Source organism: Antennarius striatus, chromosome 4 (genome assembly GCF_040054535.1).
Source record: "Antennarius striatus isolate MH-2024 chromosome 4, ASM4005453v1, whole genome shotgun sequence".
Classification (NCBI taxonomy): domain Eukaryota; kingdom Metazoa; phylum Chordata; class Actinopteri; order Lophiiformes; family Antennariidae; genus Antennarius; species Antennarius striatus.
In genome coordinates this window covers 14,582,423-14,604,410 of record NC_090779.1, presented here as the reverse complement: position 1 = coordinate 14,604,410, position 21,988 = coordinate 14,582,423, and the positions used below count along the sequence as shown (strand labels likewise).

The 21,988-nt window shown below is 39.4% G+C and overlaps 2 protein-coding genes across 3 annotated transcripts; one reads left to right on the top strand and one right to left on the bottom strand.

The window, feature by feature from the left end:
* The first annotated feature begins 140 nt into the window (after positions 1-140).
* On the top strand, positions 141-2,877 carry mterf2 (mitochondrial transcription termination factor 2). Of its 2 annotated transcripts, none has more exons than XM_068313478.1 (2): positions 141-169; positions 1,378-2,877. In XM_068313478.1, the coding sequence occupies exon 2, from the start codon at positions 1,393-1,395 to the stop codon at positions 2,509-2,511; it is 1,119 nt and encodes a 372-aa protein (XP_068169579.1). In that variant the 5' UTR covers positions 141-169; positions 1,378-1,392; the 3' UTR covers positions 2,512-2,877. The 2 variants fall into 2 exon arrangements, with proteins under 2 accessions (XP_068169579.1, XP_068169580.1); XM_068313479.1 differs by having other exon boundaries at positions 150-169; positions 1,382-2,877.
* Positions 2,878-5,269: 2,392 nt separating this feature from the next.
* zgc:153031 lies at positions 5,270-13,381 on the bottom strand. The gene is made up of 6 exons (XM_068313844.1): positions 13,132-13,381; positions 10,143-10,192; positions 9,836-9,941; positions 8,775-8,901; positions 8,107-8,222; positions 5,270-6,684 (listed from the first exon to the last, which is right to left on the bottom strand). Exons 1-6 carry the CDS (start codon positions 13,236-13,238, stop codon positions 6,594-6,596), a joined length of 597 nt encoding a protein of 198 aa, XP_068169945.1. The 5' UTR covers positions 13,239-13,381; the 3' UTR covers positions 5,270-6,593.
* Between the last annotated feature and the right edge of the window lie 8,607 nt (positions 13,382-21,988).

The following is a 21,988-nucleotide window of genomic DNA, read 5'->3' as shown; positions in this document are numbered from 1 at the left end:
CCAGAAGAAAAAAAATCCCAGCTACTTGAGTGTCACATCTGATCTTTAGTCAGTGTAGTTGTGCTCTTGGAATCCGTGGCGTCGCAGTGAAGCACGTCCGTCACGCGACACCGTAGAAGAAGAAATCCGTCTCGTAACAATACGTCACTTCCTGTGACCGCTGCTAAAGGTACCGGTATCTCTTTTTTTAAAAAAAAATAATTAAAAAAATCGATGTTTCCCACATATTTAGACGTCGATATCAATAGTAGGTGAATTAATTTTAACTAGTTGAGTGTGAGCACATGACGTCACGTTTTCTCTGCTCATGTAGGGTTCTAGCTAGGATGTTCATGAAGGCTAAAGTACCCAAATGCAGATGAGTGGAGTTGAAATCGTGAATATTTCTACTACACCTGTGCTATTTACGACGTTATGTTTTAATGTACTGTAATCATGTTAGAATTAGACACGATTATACCTTTATTATCTCATTGCGATTGACTTTGAGCAGTAATTTCTGATGAAACGTGATACGTTCAGAGGTGGTTTCATAAAGAGGGGGTGCACATGTGGCATCAGCAGGGACTAATAGATGTTATGGTGGGACCTGAGGCCCAGCGTTGTCAAAAAAATCTCCGTCCACACGTAAACGTGTCAGTGCGTTGATCAACACGTGTATAAGCGGAACAACTCGAGAGAACGACAGGAGAGAGGACCGGGACGTGTGGAAATGCACGTCCCGGTCGACCTTCATCACAGATTTCTCCCACCAGCAGGCAGCGCGTCCCGGTCTGACCCAGAACTGGTGTCGGCGTCTTTGGCGAGGAACGTGAATGAATGAATACATATATAAACTTTATGAAACATAAATAAAGAAACAGACGAACAAATATTTAAGTGCAAAGCATGTTTATCAACGCATCTTCGACGTGGAGCTGTTATACATCAGAAAATAGCCGGTTTTAACTCCGTTTGTACATGTAGATATGGGTCACATGCATGACGTCACAGCGGTTTTGGTCGCAGGGACACGCCCCCCGGATAAAAAAAAAAGTTGCGGGTACAGAGTTTTCAAAAAGCTCCACCTTGACCAGCGTTTTCAAAAAGTTGCGTTTTCGTTCCGGATATCTGCGTTGTCGTGTGGACGGAAGGCGTAAATGCAACACAAAAGTTGCGTTTTCAAAAAATGCAACGTTTTAAAAAAATTTCCCTTCGGGGATCAAACCAGTATATACAATTTAAAAAATTTAAAGGTTATCCAACCTTCTGTTAAAACTCTGTTAATCTTAATACCTCTCTCTGCTATAATACAAGGCGACAGTAGAGTTTTTAGGAAGTCGCAGTTATTGCTGTTTGTGTCACTCACTGCTATTTCATCATCTTTTCTCCCCTTAGTTAGACTTTGCATCAATGTTGCGTTTGGCCATGAGATCTGTCTGCCTCCAGTGCCAATGTGTCACAGCTCTACCGTTAAACATCAGGACATGTACAACACTGAGCTCATCGGAGAACCAACAAACTGTGAAAGATCTTTACGATCTCTCTGCAGATGTTCAGAAGATCCGTAAATTTAAAGGCTGGGTCCTGCAGCAGAGCCCAGCATATACTAAAGAGGTAGCTGAGCTGTTGAAGGACATGGGAGCCTCGGGCGCCGTTGTCGCCCAGATCCTAACAGGTCACCCAGAAGCGGTCCTCTATCACCCAGAGCAGATGCAGACTCAGAGGAAGCTGTGGATGTCTGTGTGCCCAAATCAGAAAGAATTGATTGGTATCATCGAGAAATTCCCAGCCTCCTTTTTCACTCCCTCCAGCTATTATGACAACCAGCAGAACAACATCACTTATTTCCAGACCTTAAACCTCAACAAGAGAATAATCACCAAGCTAATGGCCAGTGCGCCCCAGAATTTCAGCCGACCCGTGGAACATAATGAGGTGATGGTGAACACGCTCCAGCAGGTCTACCTGGAGCTTGGGGGAGAGGAGGCCAACATGAAGGTCTGGCTTCAGAAGCTGCTGAGCCAGAACCCGTTTGTACTCCTCAAGTCTTCCGAGGTGCTGAGGAAGAACTTGCTGTTCTTGAGGGACAAAGGATTCAACACAGCAGAGCTTCTCCAACTTCTGTCCAAACTCAGGGGCTTTGTCACCGAACTGAATCCAGACAGCATGTGTCAAACTATGAGATATTCTCAGGACACCCTAGGCTGCTCCGAAGAAAGGCTGCGAGACATCATTGTCAAATGCCCAGCTCTGCTTTACTACACTGAATCTATTTTGGCCGAGCGTGTTAAGAACCTACTCAGTGCTGGTATTAGTATATCTCAGATCTTAGACACTCCAACGGTTTTAGAGCTGACCACTCAGATAGTTATTTATCGTATCCAGCAACTAAGGTCACGTGGGTATGATGTAAGGACAGGTAGTCTGGCCGTCCTTAATGGCACCAAGAAAGACTTTGAAGTAAGCTGTGGGAAACTACAGCTACGTAGAGAAAGACCTATTTTTAATCCTGTTGCCCCTTTAAAATAAGATTTCTGACAAGTCATGTAAGTGAATTAAAGTTGCAACTGGATGTGTTCTGTTCTTGTTATTTGTGAGTATAACATCAATTTTAGATAAATGTTTAGGTTCTAAAGGTTCATTCGCTTTGAGTATTACATTTGATCAGATGCATGTTTTAGGTAAGGGCACTGATTTTTGAATGTTGAAATGGACACTTTAAAAATGAAAAAATCTATTAGCATACATTATTAGCCTCTGTGCAGATTTAATATGTTCTCCCCTTGACTACGTGGGTCCTCTCTGTTCTCTGGTTTCCTCCCACCTCCAGAAACATTCACACTAAATGCAAATATCTTTCAAATTACAATTTTCACTTGGTAGTTCAGACTGAAGTCAAATTATTTATCAGAACCTGACTTCATTATAAATGAAAAGCTGTTAGCTTTTCTGCAGACATCAATTTATGTCCTTAAAGCTGATCATTGTGTGACATGTATTAAAAAACTCATAGTAGATGTACTGACTGTGACTTACATCGATTTACTGCTGGAGGAAAACTAAAGAACAACTAAGCTTTTCAAACCATTATATTTTAAGTCTCTAAGTGTCTAATTCTCACACCTTGTTCTTAGCAACTTACTGGTAGCTGTGCTCCTCAGGGAGGAAATGAGTCAAATTTCTATGGTTACTTTGCAGATAGAGACACTTGATTATGGTGTTATTTCACCACCAAAATATCACTTTACCATCACTTCAAGTGTGACCACATACTGTGATAAGATATTTTCTTTAATTTGAATAAGAAGTGCTTTATTAGAATGCAGGAAGCAAACTTTGTTGTACAGGTTTCAGTTCATTCCATCTCATTTGGCTTTCTAATTAAGAGTTTAATGTCCATATACAAATAGAGGCATTCAAGACTAAGTTTGGGTTGAGAGGCATTATTTGGGCTTAATCCAGAAAATCAAATTTAGTGATACTGTGTGTCTAAACCAAGAAAGGGCTTTATAATATGTCTCCCTGTGTTCCAAAGTCAGGCCCTGAAGCATACTTTTTGTTTTTTTGCCTTTTAATGGGAGTGAGCTTTCCAGCTAATGAATCCATGAGTTTCTGCCTTTAGGTATCTTTGCTGTTCTAATGTGGACAATAGGGTCCAGAACAAAGAGAAAAGGACTTTTGTGTCCAGGGGGAGGGGGTTCATATACGTTAACAACTTCTACGTCCCATCTGCTGCTCCCCGCATCACTCAGCATAGCTCTGTGGCGATGGCAATAGCCACTGGCCAGATGATTCATCATGCATCCAGTAATGAATGTGAGCTCTGCAGATGGATGCCTCGCTTGTGCTCATTTTAAAACCATTCATAACAGAGGACCCCTGAAGTTCTACAACAGTACCTCAAGTGCTTCAGATGAAAGCTGCTAATTTACATGTTCTCTTATTCTCAGGCTCACATATGCATTGAATTGATCATTGTTTATCAAGTCAGTGCAGGTGAGATACGATCTGTCATGTTGTCCCCTGTCAACTGCAGTGTCATCCCACGCTGCACTCCTGAAATATACAGACGAGGGAGTGTAAATTATCTATGGCACAAAATTGTGTGAGTTTAACAACATTTTTTATGGTGTGTGTCACCCAGAAACACATGACTTCTGCCATTAAAAGCTATTATTTCCAGCTGAAGTCTGCATGGATGACCACTGCTGCAGTAAATATTCTTGCTTTGAGTTACTATAAATTCAGCTCAGGAGTAAAAAGAAATTGTTGGAATATTTTATGTGCAATATTTTTTAAATCAATCTTGACTCAAAGAAGTTGCTGTCTTGTCCTCATACCAAAGGAAACTTCTAGTTACATATTTTCAACTTTAAAAACTCCCTGAAGATTCTTTTATTGCTGAGCTGTTTTTCTTTGATAAAAGTTGCATTGCATACAAGGATTTCTGTGTGCCATCAGCTAAATTCTTTCTCCCCACTTACACCAGAAAGGACAGCTTGTCGTTACATTTCAAAAGATATCCTGATTTCATTTTGATGGAATTTCATGGTGAAAAACCACAAAATCTAAAATACTGAGTTTTACAACTACCAAGCATGACTTCATCTGTCTCTTCTGGTAATTCGACACAGGGTGAGCGGTAGCTAATCTTATTATGGCTTTGCATGGCTGCAGCCATCCATCTCTGTATTCACTCAAACATCAGAGTTTATAATATCACTGATCACTTTGTGTAACTTCACTGTAAGACTCAAAATACTGCTCCGTTTTTGTTGTGTACATTATGAGTAGATGTGTGAGTGAAAATGAAGATACTTTGACTGAAATTGATGAAAACATACCACAACCAGCAGTAACATCAGCTAAACTCCATGTTCAACCAGGTCTGGATGCTATGAGAGACATAATCGCTTGTTTTAAATATGGTTTCATTATGATTTCATATTTTAAAGGTGTCTGAATATTTGAGAAAGATTGATGTCAAGGTAGTGCAGTGTGCAGTGATGTTGCTTCACAGCAAGAAGGTTCCGGGTTTCACTTCCTCTGTGTGATATTTTCTCCCTGTGTCTGCAGAGATTCTTTTTGGGTTCTCTGGCTTCCCCCTACCTCTAAAAACATGCAACTTAGGTGAATTGGTAATACCAATTTTTTATGAGTGTTCGTGTGGCCCCGCACTGGCATGTTGTCCAGGGTATAGCCAGCTGAGATTGATAACTGAAAATGAAATGCCTCCATCTAGTGGCAAAACACTGACTGGATCACATAAACCAGACAAACAATCTGATACTGTAATCATTTTAATAAAATGATGGAAACAAAATGTCAGCAATGTCGTCACCACTATGGTATTTTTGTGTTTGTGAAGGAAATGTGATGATATCATCCATAAATAAACATTTTTCCAGTTGTAACCACAGGAGGATTCTCAGGACTACAGGACAGAGCTAAAACATAATTCAGCCTAAAAAACAGTCAGGTTTGGGCACCATGCTTACTTGCTGGGCTGGGAGTTGGGTCATAAATTAAAGCCTGCAAGAAAACAAACCAGTAGGTATTTAACTCATTGCTTTCTAAAACAGCATCCATTATGGTGGCTAAGAAAGAATAGGCTCGAAGAAGAATCCTGATGAGTTCATCTCATCGTTCATTTACTAATTTGATGAAGAGTACAAGTCCCAATGATATCACTGTGATTTTGATCCTTCTCATCACATCACTGTTATTGTCCTGTTTGCCTGAGAAGTGCATTCTGGATCTTTAAATGTGCATCACAGATTAAATATGGCATGTTTAGTTTCCCCTATAAAAACCACAGTAATCCAAAGCTGTGAGTTGGCTTACATTGACAGAATGTCTATCATCTGTAAGATAAACATTTACTGAATACTGACAAAAATACATGAATAATCACTACATAAAACTTTGGAAAGAGGACTTTCTTAACAGGCCTCACTAAAATTCCTGTTATATAATGCTAGCCCAACTAATAGATTGGAGAATAGAAAGGGACAAACCATGAAACAAAGAAATGGATGAATTAGTAGCTATGGGAACACATTTGCTAAACCAACCCTGAAACATGTTGTTACTGCAGTGAAAGAAATGCATATTTGGCTCACCTTGAAATACAATTGCATCACCTGCTGGGAAGGGACTTTGTCTAGACTTGACTTAGAATAAGATGTTGTCTACATTGTACTGTACTATCAAAACCAATACTTATTCATGGCCTTCTGGTTAAATCATACTTAAGTTCTGGATTGATCATAAATCAAATTTACTAGTGAAGCCATTATTGGATATTATACAAAGAGTACAGATCAGCGTTGACATAAACTGTTGATTTACTCGCTGATGAGTATATATTCCAATATTATTGAGAGTGGGACGAGGAGAGGACGGAGATTGGAATGATGCATATTTTCAAGTACGTACAGTATTTTCCACACTATATGGCGCACCCAAAAGTCTTTAATTTTGTCAAAATCTGACAGTGCGCCTTATTTATGCAAAAAAGTTTTGAAATTGGCCATTCATTGAAGGTCCGCTATATAATCCAGTGCGCCTAATAGTGTGGAAAATACTGTAGTGTGTTGATTTTCTGTTGTTTACGCCATGTTGCGAGTCTCTCTCTTGAATACTTGGAATTTGTACTTAATGCCGTTTTCCTCATGAATTCCACTCGGCACATTGGGGAACCTTGTTTGAAAAGAAATAAAAAACAACTTTAGTATTAGCACAGAGAACAGTTAAATGAAAGTATTTCATTTAAGGCAGAGAAAATTTTATGTAAAATCGCAATTATGTTTTCATTAGTGTGACACCTCCCAAACCAAAAACACAAACTGTGAGTAAATATGAGACAGCATGGACTATAAAAAAGGTCCTTTGTGTTTTTCATGTTTTTTAGCAGTCACTCTCAGGTCAACTGTTCAGTGAATTGCAATCCGCAACCTGACTTCTGGATGCCACAAAATCCTTCACACGACCCTAAAAAAATCTATGGAACAGTCACAATACTCAATAAAGATAGAGCGTGATCTCTACAAACCCATGAAGTTTGTTAACAAGAGATAAATAAGTATAAGACACACTGATGTTGTGTATAACATCATAATTTGACAGGACCAAAGGCACAATCCCATCCAGGTTTACACAACAAAATCATTGGATATCATTAGAGACGACTGATTATTGGCTGTTTGTAATGACACGACTCTCCTGTTGTAATCTACTATAGACAAAAATTCTTTTCAACTGAAGTAATTTTTATTTAAAATAGAATACTACGGTAGCAGCAATGACATCATCAAATATGTTTGACTTATTCAGATAAAAGACAGCAGTCTGTAGACATATAGTGTAGATACTAGATACTCACTTTGTAGTAAAAACCTAGATTTACTTTATCATGGATCAGAAACACTCTGTTGTTCATTGGGGTCTACTACAGGTTGGTGTGTCATCACATCAGTAGTGGCAGGCTCAATTCAACTGCCTCTCTAATAAAGAGCGTAAAGAAGATTCTCCAGAATGATAGATTGGCTAAATGATATAACTCCCAAACTTCAAACTAAAGCAAGCATTCAAAATGCAGAACTCAAAAACTGTAATTCTGACAAAACTAGTTAGTATGTTGGTTTCCAAACACCCGAGTTACACTCTGTTTGACAATATCACTTTGTCCCTCAGCAGAATTGTGAAGTATCTACGAGTTATGTTGGTTCAGGATCTCTGTTAATTTGCATACAAAACACATTTCTACACATTTCTTGAATACTATCTCAAAAATCACTTCTGTCTCTACAAGATTATCATTTCCAGACTGTTTTTTTGTAATTCGCTTTCATCAGGCTGTCCCAATTGGTCTCTAAACAGTCTCCAATCCACCACCATCGTCAAGTATTGGTCTTTTGCATCCCTTGACATAACATTTGCTTTGATCTCCTGCATTGCAAATAAAACTCTCTGGCTTTAGTGTACAAATATACACTAATATACAGTACATACAAAGCGTCAGTTTAACACTGGGCAGGAAACTCTTTGGAAAGGTTTGATGAACTGAGTTCAGCAGGTTTAACAGGTGCAGATCTGAGGAAGACAACAGTTACACACACATACCTTTCTTGAAGTTTAAACAGTCCTTTGTCGTACTCAGGGAAGAAAACATCACAATCAAACTCAGCCATGATTTCAGTCAGGTAGAGCAACTCACACCAAGGGTGAGCCAATGCTTCCTGTTAATGCAACAAGTGTAATTTAGCAAAACATTTCCAAGAAATATTCTAATTGGTAAAAGAACTATTTGCATACAGCACTGGCATGTTTCCAGGTAACCAACCCTGTCGATGTGGGAGGATTTTAAGCTAAATCAATATTTAATTCTAAGCCTCTGTGCTGTCTTTGTCTTATTTGTTGATACGGAACATTGCAATGAATGGGTATTTGTGCAGATCACTAAGTCTCAAAAATGCCATACATAAGTGCAAAAACACAATTATCACTTCACTGTTGTATGCCTATGTGAACCCCTAACTTTGTGATTAACATAGACAAATGCTATACAGTATATGCAGTAAAGACTCATGCAGGAATTCACAAATGTAAATATTTGTAAGAAATGTTATCACTACTGTATTTTACATGGATAGAACCTGATTTTTAAGACATCAGAAATTGCAATATTTAAATCATGTAAATTACGATGCCTAAAATTACACATTTCCATATACAGACGTTTGGGATAACTTGTGAGGAGGGACAAAGCTAATGCCTGCTTTGCTGTTCACCTTGTAGACCTGTGTCCCACCAACAACCCAGATGGTTTCAAACAGATCAGCAAGAGGGGGCTCTGCTGCCAGACGGACAGCACTGTCAAAGTCTGGAGACAGGAAGTGCACTTGATCTGGAGTCGAGCTGTGAGGGGATGAATATCCAGCATATAAAAAAGAATGAAGGTCAAATATATTAAATTACTAGATTGTATTACAATGTATGAGTTTAGATTAGGCAAAATTACACTACTAGATTGTGTTAAATACTACATTACAATACAGAATAATTATTACACATTAGTATTGACTAGATTGGAAGATTATAACAGACAGTTTTATTAAATTGGAGATTAGATTAGATTACACAGGGTTATTGAGCTGTGGTGAGAAGACCCATCTCCCACCAAATCACCACATACAAGTAACATACAAAAAGACTTTCATTTTACAGTAGACAACATTTAAATAACTAATAACAAAACATAACTACATTTTTCAGACAGGATAAAAAAATACTACAGATAACAATCAAATCAAAATATCTCAAATCTGCAACTACCAGAACACATTTAGTTTTAGTTTGTCCATTGATTAAAGTAAGTCTGGAGTGAGGCCACCCTTTGTACCTCCATTAACCAGTTTCAGAAATTATGAAAATGTGCTTCCTTAGGGGAAAACAGCACTGAATGCTTCATAATTTATCCTGACAGTTTTCACACAATTTGAAATATTGCACGACCTAGACAGGCGAGAAAAGACATTCCTTCGTACTTTTTGCCTTCTGCTTGGATGACAATGTCAAGGAAACATGGATGAAAGAACCAAACTTTGCTTTAACCTATAATACAGACAATATCAGCTGTTGTCTCCTACAGCTTTTTACTTGTCTCAAGTGTCAAAGGCCATAGAGCAGACAAAGATATTACAGAAGGCACAGGACATCACGAATAAGACAAGACAAATCTACTTACTCTTTAATCAACTTACAGAGAGAACTGACCGTATCACATACAGCACAAGCTCAGCTCAGAGCTGCACAGAGAAAACATCTAACCAATTGAAATCACAGGACTCACGTGAGTTGTGTGCTCAGCACCACATGCATAACATTGGGCAATGGGAAGGTAGTTGGTGGGTGGGAGAACCAGCACTGTTTTCCCCAGACCATAAGGTTCATTTTTCCTGAAACAAATAGAATAAAAAACTGATATTTGACAATTAACTCAATTTTATTTTTATGGCACCTAGGAAATGAGTTTAAAGGAAACATAGAAATGACTGAGCTTAAAATGTTTGTAGTGATGTATAAATTACCACATTCTAAAGTAAAATATAGTGTGGCTACAAAATATGTAAGGATACCATAATTTGATGTCATATTACCTGGTCTTGAAACCCTGGAGACAGTGTTCTTAAAGTACTGGAATTCAGATCTGTAAGTAAAAACAGCTGACCGTTATCTAGTTTATCAACTCCCAGAACTGCTGCTAAGTTTCCACATGCAACAAAGAAGGCCCTGTGGAATTCGACTAATATGAAATGCAGATTTTTACCAAATATGATGGCCAAAGAGAGAAACACTTCTTGTAACTTTCTTTAGAGCTCACATTGATTTTTTTTAAATTTTCTATTATTTTGTTAAGTGATTTTAAACAAAGGACATGTCCTTGTTCAGGTTCTACACCAGTTAACTATAACCATGGAATAACCTGAAATCTCACAGATGAGCAAGTTGGGCTCCTCTAAGAATCCAAAGTTCTTTTGACTTCAGAGTTTAACAGAAGACTGTGAATTCTAATTCTGAATTGGATATTTTCCAAGGTTACCATTTCCTTGTTAAGTTTTAACTTGTAAATCAGTCATCTTTGTTTTTAGGAGCCATGAATAAATTTACAGGTATTTTGTATCATGAGATGATATGATGATGGTTTGAATATTGTATTTGTTGTTGTTTGTGATGTTGTTTTTTGTGATCTCATTGAAGGAATAAGTGGGTCAAATGGATGTGGGCGTGAACGTCAATATAGTTTAAATAGGTATCTTCTCACCTGTGTGGATGAGAGAGAGAGGGTGAGTGGGGTTGCCGTATTTTTGTTGACCGCCGCAATACGCAAAACACAAGCAACGCAAAACGCAACACATCACGCAACGTTTTTATCACTATGACTTTGTGATCACTTATACGAGTTTATAAACAGTTTTTATGAGTTGATTATTCTTTTTTTGTTAATAAAGGATTAAACGTATTTTTATGTATCGTGGGGATTTTTGCCTGGAAGCGCGTCTGACAAAGGAAGGCCCCGTCGTCAGCCTCTCAGCGACTTATTGGTTTGGAAGTTGCTACATTGTTAGTTTTGTTAACCACACTTATCTTGTTTGTTTGACTTTTGTGCACCACATTTAAAAGTCTAAATTCTTTACTCTCTGAACTATTCCCTGTTTGTTCTGTTCTTTCATGTGACACCATTTCAATTCTTTGCCCAGCTCTCCCTTAAATAGAAATAATTTACAAAACTTTTCTGACTCAAGGTGTAAAGGATAAACTTAAGTCCTCACACTACTTAATCAAGTTAGATAATCTGTTAAATAACCTGACACCCAGAGCAGTAATTCACCAATCCTCAAACCATGAGGGGTTGTTTACAAGGAAACAAAGGCCTTGTAAATTTTACATCTTTGTCAGAATTTGTCCATCTGTTTTCACCACAGTGAAATTTTTGAAACATTTGAAAACAAGTTGCAGAGCGTCATCTTTGCAAATCAACACCATTGCAGTCAACATCGGAATGTGCAAACCCACAGCCCAAAAGATTTTCAAAAACAACAGGAAAATAAACCATTGTTGACAACTTTAGATGGTCCTACTTTATTGACTGTGTATTTAAAATACAGTGATACCTCTACTTACGAATGTCTCTACTTACGAAATTTTCTACTTACGAAATTTCTCAGCAGAAAAATATTAGCTCTACTTACGAAAGAAAGTTTGACTTACGGAATGTAAAAACACAGTACCGGCTGATACTCGAATAAAAACACAGTATCGGCTGATACTTGAATCTCCCACAGGTTCCTGAACGCAACATTCTCATAGCTGCTCTGCCATTGGCTATTACTTATTACGTATCTTCCTGGCATCCCATTGGCTATGAGGGATGCCACTCCACCTCTGTGTGGAGCTAGAACGGTGTTTATGGAGTGTCTCAGCATTCGGCACTCGACCGTAGGTGTTCTGATAGTTTTGCGTAAATATATTAACTTTTAGAGCATTTGCTATGGACCCAAGAAAGTAACGGAGAAAAGAAGAAAAGAAAAGACGAAGAAAAGAGTTTTTTGTCCATACAAACAAAGCAAGAGATCATAGAAAAGCATGAAAAAGGGACGCGTTTGGTTGATCTCGCCAAAGAATATGGCCAAAAATCTACAATCAACGCGTTATTAAAACAAAAGGAAGTTTAAGGAGTTTAAGGCATTGCATGGGTGGTTGGAGAAGTTCAAAAGGAGGACTGGAATTCACTCTGTTGTTGGGCATCATGAGATAGGAGCGCATGAACCAAGGAGGGCAAAAAACAATGAGGACAGCAGTTAAAAGATAAATGACCGTCATTATTATTCTTTGTTCTTTGTTTTTTACGTTATGCACAACTCTCATTTATTGTGTAATAATCTAATCGTAACATGTATTTGTTACATGTTTTGATGCATTTTTATGCATTATAAAATATTTATGTCGGAATATTTGTGGGCTTGGAACGGATTAGGGCATTTGCATGGAAAATGCGTCTCTACTTACGAAATTTTCTACTTACGTAATTTCTTCAGGAACCAATTAATTTCGTAAATAGAGGTACCACTGTATTGCCATTTTAAAATAAAGAAGGTAACAATGCTACTGATCTTCTGCTGTCTATTGGAGTTCTTTACTAATCTCAGGGTGTCTGCTGTGTTAGTTAAATAAAGTTACATGTTTAGTTAATAGTTTGTTAGTTCTGGTTAGTTAGATGGTTAAATAAAGTTTTCGATTTGTGTTTTCGTTTTCTTTTAACTTTAAAAAAAAATGCTGTGTGCATTTTATATCACCCAGGTAAATGACTCTATGTGGCTTCTGACACACACGCACACGCACACGCACACGCACACTCACACACACACACACACACACACACAAACCAAACAGCTGCAACTAAACTCCATCACAAAAACATTATCTTACATGATGTAGAATAAACACCAATTTCTATCAGTGCTGTTTTGGTCCAGCTACTGATTCATACATGAAACTGATCTGAGCCCATGAAGGCAGTTCTAACTCTTTAGAAAATAATGTCACAGCTCCGGGAAGACGTCATCCAAACAGAGGCTGAGTTCTTACGGTAGACTCCAGGGCATCTGTCCGTTCTTCCCGATCCCCAGGTCATTGCAGACCGCTGCGATCAGATTAATGGGTTTCCTCCGCACTTGGTTCTCAGTCGCTTCCATCTTCAGTCCGGGCTGGAACCAACAACCAGTCGGGAGCTTCTGAACTGGTCTGACGGTGTTCCCAGAAACGATTGTTTTTTGAGACTCGAACCAAAAGTGTCAACGCCCATCCACAATCAGCGTCAGGAGTGGGGGGGTCACACCCAAACCACGTGGAAAGAAAGCCCTCTGACGTCAGCCGATATCGGTATTCATGAAACGCCGGTCATTTACGTCAGAAACACCAGGTACACAACACCCGGACACAGAGTGTGGGATAAAATTTGACCATCAAACTTAATTCTAATAACCCTGAAAAGCAACAGCTGATATCATGCAAGGAAATGGATGGACACGTCTGTGGTCACGGATCAGTCACAGACGAGGGGGAACCGAACCCACTCTCTGCAGACGCTGTTCCGCTTTGCGTCCTGCTGGAGTTTGTCCCTACAGGCGGAGTCACGTGAAAGATTAACACACACACACACACACACACACACACACACACACACACACACACACACACACACACACACACACACACACACACACACACACACACACACACACACACACACACACACACACACACACACACACACGTGGGCCACATCAGCATGAGAAGAAGAAGTAGTATACTTTATTTATCCCGCAAGGGAAATGACATCGTCACTCAGGTTAGTATAGTGTACAGGCCCCCTGAACACAACACAACACACAAGGGGGCCTGTAAGCATGCAGGTAGTACATACAGGTACACATCAAACGATACACATCAGGAGGCAGAGTGACGGGCAGCGGCTTCTGTGACGCGCCCCAAATTGAGCAGCTTGTAGGGGGGACGGCGCCTTGCTCAAGGGCGCCTCGGCAGTGGCTAGGAAGTGAGCCGACACCTCCCACCGTCGACTCGCACTCGGTTTGATGTTCTGGCGGGAGCGGGATTCGAACCCCCGATGGCGGGGCGTTCCTGTATTCAAGACGATTGCTCTACCGCTAAAAGAGCGACTAAAAATAATGTGTCCTAGTGGCCAGATGTGGCTAATACATGTAACTTAATGTAACTTAATGTAACAGGAATTAATTGTTAGGTTCCTTTATTGGTTCAAGAATGAAAACGAGTAAATATGGGATAACATATGTACATTAATCCAACATTTATTCTGTGTCACAATCAACAGCACACGTCTGTACAAAATGTGAATGTTTTAATGTAAACAAAATATTATGTCTGAAAGGTGTATATGTGTCATTTCTTCCAGAACAGGACCCTAAGCCAGACCACAACTGGACATCACCAGCCAGAGCAGGACTCTTCCTATGGCCAAAGCAGGACCCTCACATATGACGTACTACCAATTTCATGAAGAACAAGATTTGTCTTTTTCACTTCATGTGGGCCAAATCACCTTTACTATAAGTAAAGTAATAAAAATTGTTACTGTAGTTTGATTCTTTTAATAAGCCATGTAACTTGCTATAATCCAAGGTTTTGAACAAGTGTGATACTGGTGTGAGGCCACAGCGCGCACATCTGATGTTGCTCACAGTGGTCCACTGCGCTCCCAAACACATGAAAAATTAGACGGAACATTGGTTGTTAGTTACAGCTGTGGTGTGCTATTTGATGACAGTGAGGAAGACTATAGCAGGATATACTGTGAGACCCTCTGCTTTCTGCCTTTCTCACATAATTAGCTTCACTTCCAGGTTTCAAAGCCGTTTCTGAGTACGACTTTTTCATTCTTGTCGCTTTTGTGTGGATTGCGTTTATTCTGCACGAAAATTAGCATACAAAATTTGCATTGACAACTCAATTCAGAGTCACTTGATACTCAGAGTCACATGATATTCACTTGATAGTGTTGGACAAGTATCACTTGATACTTGTCCAACACTTCAATCTAGCCATGACAGTGAACAACAAGTTTGTATCTTGGCTTTATTTTTTAGTTTTGGGATGTTTGCATTTTGTTGCACTTCAACAATCTATTTTAAACAATGACAATATTAACCATCCAAACAAATTACCTGTTTGACATCATGGGTTTTCCCATGATCCTCCTGCATGTGGACTGATCTCTGTGTTGACTCTTCAAACATTTCTGCCATTTGCATCATCGCTGGGACTGACAGCTGCCAGGAAGCCTGCAATGGGACCAACGTGTCTTCATTTACAGATACAAACAAAACCTGTGAGAAAATTTTGAAAGCATTTGGATGAGATGATGTTTTCCAGGCAATTCAAAAGAAGTCTTGTGAAGTTTATTTGTACATTAGAATACTAGTCATTAGAGAATTACAATGCTAATGTTAAAGCTAAAAAATTAAGTACATTTATAATACCTGAAAAAAGAGAACACATACTAAATACAACATATATTAAAATATGCACACAACCACTGTCTTAACGCATTTAGTAGAAAAGCGAAAAAAGAAATTTCCTTTGCTGTGCTCATAATTAGAATAGTTGTATTCATAATTTTGATGTTGAATATTTGAACAAGAAAAGCTCATTTGAATGATTGTTATAAGTAAGAACAGGAGGTCTCGGAAAGTGGTGCTTCTAGTCTCCCCTATATGGGCTCTAGGAGTGGCTACTGGCTCAGGTAAATCTCCTCGGTACACCAGTCCAGTCAGACCCTGAGCTCTCAAACTGGTTTCAAAAATCTTCCCACCTCGTGCCTGCAAGCCTGCTGGAATAGGCTCCAGTACCTCCATGACCCGTGTGACAAGTGTTATATAAAATTGATGGATGGATGAATGGATAAACAAAATTTTTTTCTGAGAACCCTTATCTAGATCATGCAGATAAAGGCGATTAAAATTATGTCATGGTCACTAGTATATCACTACACCAGCCTATGTCCCTACCTAGTCCTCTGTTGCAAGAAAGCTGCTGGTAAATGTGTTTCATGCGCTCGATGTTGATTCGGCAGGCCTCAGCTTGGTTCACTAAGGGACTGGGGTAATGGATTTCAATGATGCACTTTGCTGCCCTTTACACTTCCTCTGGTGAATTTCAGGGATCAAGGATGTATTTAACTGGAAAGTCCCTCAAAATGGGCAAATAGTACCTTGAAATAAATTTTTTTTAAAAAGGGGATGAAGAAAGAAACGTGAGAAATAGGCAGCAATGGAAATCACATTGGTCTTTTTTATTTTAAATTATTAAATGTTTCAATTACAACAATACTACCACAAATCCAAAAATGGTAAAATGGTATGCTTGAACAGATCTTTCTTTAATCCTGATCTAGCTATTACAAATTATTTCCACTACAAGAGAGCAAATGCTCATCATGAGATTTTCTTGAACCGTTCTGATAAGACTGCAGGAGAGACATTTAACTATCAGCACAGATCAGCTCTTTAATATTCAAGTGAAGTAGATAAAAATACTGACTATATAAAACCCCCATCGGGGTCTGCGTGTTGTCCAAATCCCACTGTGTAATATCAGAGGCAGGGCTTTGAACCGGTTCATAGAATGAAAACAAAAACCGGAAACTTTTGGTATTTTGGCAGGAACGAAAACTTTATATTTTTTAATGTTCCGGAACAGAATCAGAACAGAAAATAATTGTAAACTGGTTAATACCGGGTTTTTTTTTCGTTCTTGAAAAAAATATGGACCTCATGTTTCACTTCCTGTCATTCACTGGACGCGGGATGAGAGCAGAGAGAAGTAGCGGCTATCAGCAGCAGTTAGGAAAAGGGAGGTCTCCCAGTCACAATTTAATAACAGGTAAACACTGCATTATGTCAATCTTAAAAATGTATGATTTAGACATTAACTCATTGGCTGCAGTCCTTTTCAGAGCAGTGTGTTCCCGTACTGCCAGCGCTTTGTAGCAATATTGAGCTATGGGAGAAGAACAATGTAGATCTGTTGTTCAGCAATAAATGACATGGTGGAAGTTATTCTTGTCTTATTTCATGTAGTATCTAAGAAGGAGGCATAAGCCTTAAATACAGTGATACAACTGTCATAAAGCAGTGGTGTAGTGCTGTGGTACTGTTTACTGTAGGGTAGGGATATATCTGTAATTATAGTATATAGTATATAAACTAATTGCTTTTAGTTGCCAATTTAAAAGTCCTTAAGTTACCGTATTTTGCGCACCATTCGGCTCATTGTATAAAGAGGTGCAGTCTAAATAAGGGAGTTTATTTCTGTACTTTAACCGGACACACGGCGCACATTATTGTTCGGTGCATGGTTGCTAACGGAAGCAAAAAGCTGACTGTGGTTGAACTGTGTTGTACTACGTATTTAAATTTTAAAAAAATACACCGACATTATTTTTCTAAATATGTGTTTATTTCTTTATTTTTTGATAAATCCGATAAATTCTTCGAAGTCCTCATCTTCGGTCTGCATTGAACATCTCGGTAGTTTCACTATCGCTGACCGTCTGGTTTCCGGGTGTCTGTCTGGTAATGATGCCGGCTTTAGCGAAACATCGGACAAAAGTCGAAGCAGACACGTTAATCCACACATCCGCAATCCACCACATATTGTGGGGGTGTAACTCACTCGGCACTGCCTCCAGTCCTGGTAAACGTGTGTTCACGTCTCTCATCCATCGCTCCACGACGCACCCAGCCTAACTTTAAAGGCTCTGTTTACACCGATGTCCAGCGGTTGGAGTTCTTTCGTTAATCCTCCAGGATGATGACAAGCTCCGAATTCACCTGCTTGACGTGGGTTTTTACCGAAGCGGTGGTGTGGGCATGCATGGGGTCACAGATCAAGAGAGATGGCGAAGCGTGAAAAAAGCCACCCGGTCTCTTTACGTGAACCGGAACAACCGGAACAGATAGCCTGGAGTTTACATGTTGCGTCGTGAGCTTGTCTCTTCACTGACGTCATTGTCGGGGGTCTTCAGCCAAACAAATGTGGTTAACAGCATACCTGCGGTACAGTACCGGCATACACTGATACCGGTACCTACCGGAGGTGTGCCGAACATAGACAGAAATGACTAAAGTCACACAAAAACATTTTTACAGATTTTGGAACTCAGTGTACACATAAGACCCTTAAAGTTAAAAGGCGCAGCGTTGATTTTTGAGAAATTTTAAGGCTTTTAAGCGCGTCTTATGTGTACAAAATACAGCACCTACATATTTAGATTTACAAGTAACGTTATTAACCGGTTCAAGAACTTTATTTTTTCGCTCTAACCGGTTCAGGAACGTCAGTTTATGGGTGGAACGCAAAACCGGAAACGTTTCTGTTCGGAACAAACTGATTGGCAAAAAATTCTGGTTCAAAGCCCTGATCAGAGGAGAAGTTGCTGGAAAAACAAGCTGCAAGAGATCCACATTCCCCTGTCAGCATTCACACACCGTGACTCTTTAAAAACCTGTAGAGCGCAGGAATAGTGGACAGCTGAGACAGGGCATGATAGGGATTTAAACTGCGCAACAGCAGCTGAGGTACCTTCATCCGTTAAATCCAAGAGGACTGCTGACAATGGTGAATAACACAAAGGGGAGAGTCATCACAATTACTGTATATATAATTTTTTTCTAACTCTATTCTATACTTTTGGGCAAATAACCTTCATGTGTATGCTGTCACAAAAAGCCTTCAGTTAGAGGAATTAAACCAAAAGAGAACGCACTGACGCTTCAAGTAATTAACAGTTTAAAGTTTTAATTACTGTATTTACTATATACAGTAACAGAAATATTTTAAAACTCACTGGATACATCAGTTGGTGCATTTGTACTCTCCTGTGCTGGGTCCACTGACGTGGTTACATAGGTTGTGCAGCTGACCGATAGAAATTCTATAATTACAATGCAAACCTTGCCTGAACTATTATTAAAATGGTAGAGAACAGGACACTGCTGGCCTCAAAGGCTGAAACTTGCCTGATTATATTCATCAGGTTGATCCATGAGCACACATTCTAAGGTGGATTATAATTTGTGACATATAAAGAGAAAATTGCCTTCATCTCTGTGTGTGCATTGTTTAAAAAATCTGATTATTTTATACAGCTCTTCACAAAACAGTTATTTCTTTAGTGTATTTTTAAATGAAACTTTTACAACCAGGATGCCTTACATGAGAAAGAAACCACGTGGATATGTGGAGCTCCATTAAATCCCAACAGAGGGGACTGGTAGCTGATTCTATTTCTCAGTAATATTTTAGTCCTGACAACAAGTCATGATGACATTGAAGAAGTGAGAAATGCACATCTAACATGTGTTACTGTGAGGGATTAAATTTAAGATGACTCTTCTCTGTGTAAACAGGATTACCTTCACGCCGTCCTCCCAGCTGATCCAGAGGTCTCCCCCCGGTCAGGAAGCAATCCACCACATGCCTTGCCTAACGATGAATCCGTCCCTTCCATCTCAGCTGGGTCATAATGGCATTTATCCATGGAAAACCTGTCCGTTCCTCTGCCTGCTTGGCCAATGCCTCTGGGTTTCGACTCAAAGGAATCTGCACACAGACTGGGTTTCTATTCATCTTGTCAAAGCAGGGGTTATTGATAGCAGTGCATAGAATAAGTCCCTCTACAACAGCTGGCAATATAAGGAAAGCAGTGGGGTTTTATTCTTCCTGAACTGATTAAACATGTTGGACCAAGGTCTCAACAATCCTCCTTGAAATGGTCGTGAAAAATGTCAATGCTAGACTGTAGTATACTGTTTGTCAGTGGTCATGTGTAACTTTCTGTACAGGTCGTTGAGTTTGAAGTAGAAGAGGCTACAGAAGAGACACCAAAGTGCAGATAAGAGCTGGGACCTGTGGGACTGGCCAATCGGGAGCAGGCATTCAAACACATTTGCTACAAGCTTACCATCAATATTTGTAGAATCAGTGTCAGCAGAACTAAAACCAGAGTTGGAGGAAATCATAGACGAGAATAAATGACAGTCATTCAATACAATATGAATTAATGTTAGAGTCTAAAGCAGAGGTAGACAAGCATTTTTAACTAATGGGCCACAGAGAGTTCTAAAATTTGACAGGTGGGCCAGATGAGGAGCAGATTGCTGGTGTTTATTTGTATTAATTCAAGTGACATGTAAAAACAATTATATAAAAGGTGTTGACCCTTCACGGGTAGTAAAGCATACATATGCTAGGCTTATTGTAAAAATTATTTTATAATTGCATCTATTTCATAACAGGAGATTTACTTACATACAATTTCAGTGAGAACATTGCTGCTCATTTCCCATTTTTACCAGTGCCTCAAAGTTGAACAAGTATGGCAGACTGGATTATACAAAGCCTAATGGCCCTAGGGCCGTAGTTTGTCCATGCCTGGTCTAAAGCTTCAACCTGCTGCTTGAAAGACGTGAAGCAATGATGCCCCTTTAGAGGGTTTGTTTGGGTTATATTGTGTTCTATAAGTGTGGTTGTTGTTAACAGATTAAATAATTTCTTTTCGTAGATACATTATACAAACGTCATGTTTCTCGGTAGTCCTAATGGATTTTGAAGCAACTGCACTTTTGTATATGGGCTCAAGGGGATAACTTATTATACAATTTTGTACACCAGTCTGGAATTTGACTTCATACTAGTATGACTGGTTATGACAACCATATTTACACCTTATTATTTATTCATTCATTAATCTTCAAACCTGCTCATGAGGCAGGGTAGGCAGGGTAGACTCAGTGCACAGCGGAGCCACACAAGAGACACAGACAAACACGCACATACTCACACACACACCTACGGATTATTTGGAAAGCTCAGTCCCTCCGAGGTGCATGTTTTTCAGAGGTGGGAGAAAAATGGAGAGCCCGGAGAGACCTTAGTTATATTGTTTCTGCCTGCTGCTAGTGTAAATTAGCAGGGGTGGACAGTAACGGAGTAAATTTACTTAAGTACTGTACTTAAGTACAGATTCTGAGGATTTTTACTTTACTCAAATACTAGAATTCTGTCATACTCTTACTTGAATACATTTCAAAGGTAAAGATTTTTACTCTTACTCGAGTTAATTTCTGAGAACGCTCATGAATACTCGTTATTTTTAGTTTGCCTGTTGTCCCCCCTCCCCAAAATGCAATTGGCAACACGCATGTTCTCAACTGGGATTTATGTAAAAGCGGAAATACGTCATCCCTTACCCAATCAGCTCAAAGCAAGACCGCGGTGGCAATGGCGACTGCCGAAGAAGCCTCAGTTGAATCTGATGAACATGATGAGCCAGAGTTTTATGAGGCGGAGGAAGAAAACCCATGGCCTTATCTTTAAAGATATGTTTGAGTTTGTAGAAGGGAAAAAGGACAACTCAGACAAGAAAAAGTACATTTTCAAATGCTTATTGTGTTTGCCGAAGAAAAACTGACAAAAGTCACACCTAGAGACCTCTTGTCACTTAATTTTACAGACTGACAGAGACTGGCGGACACAGGGCCACAGAGACTGGGGGGCAGGGGGAGACACACAGATTGGGGGGGGGGGGGGAGACAGACAGTCTGGGGGAGACAAATATTGTGGTACTGGGATACGTCCTTCCTGTAAACATTGAGTTGTTGAAAACAGAGATTTAGTTTGTTGTAAAGCAGTGGTTCTCACCAGTAGTCCACCAGTGTGTCCTTTAGGGGTTCCAGTTGGTCCCCAGTTAAACAAGTTGGTTGGGCCTGTATGGCTCCATTTGGTCTTGTGTGTGAAAATTAAAAGTATTTGTACTCTTACTCAAGTACTGGGGTCAAGTACTCTGTCCTTCTCTGTAAATTAGTGTTCTCATCCATTTTTACCTGCATCATCTCTGGCTGATAAA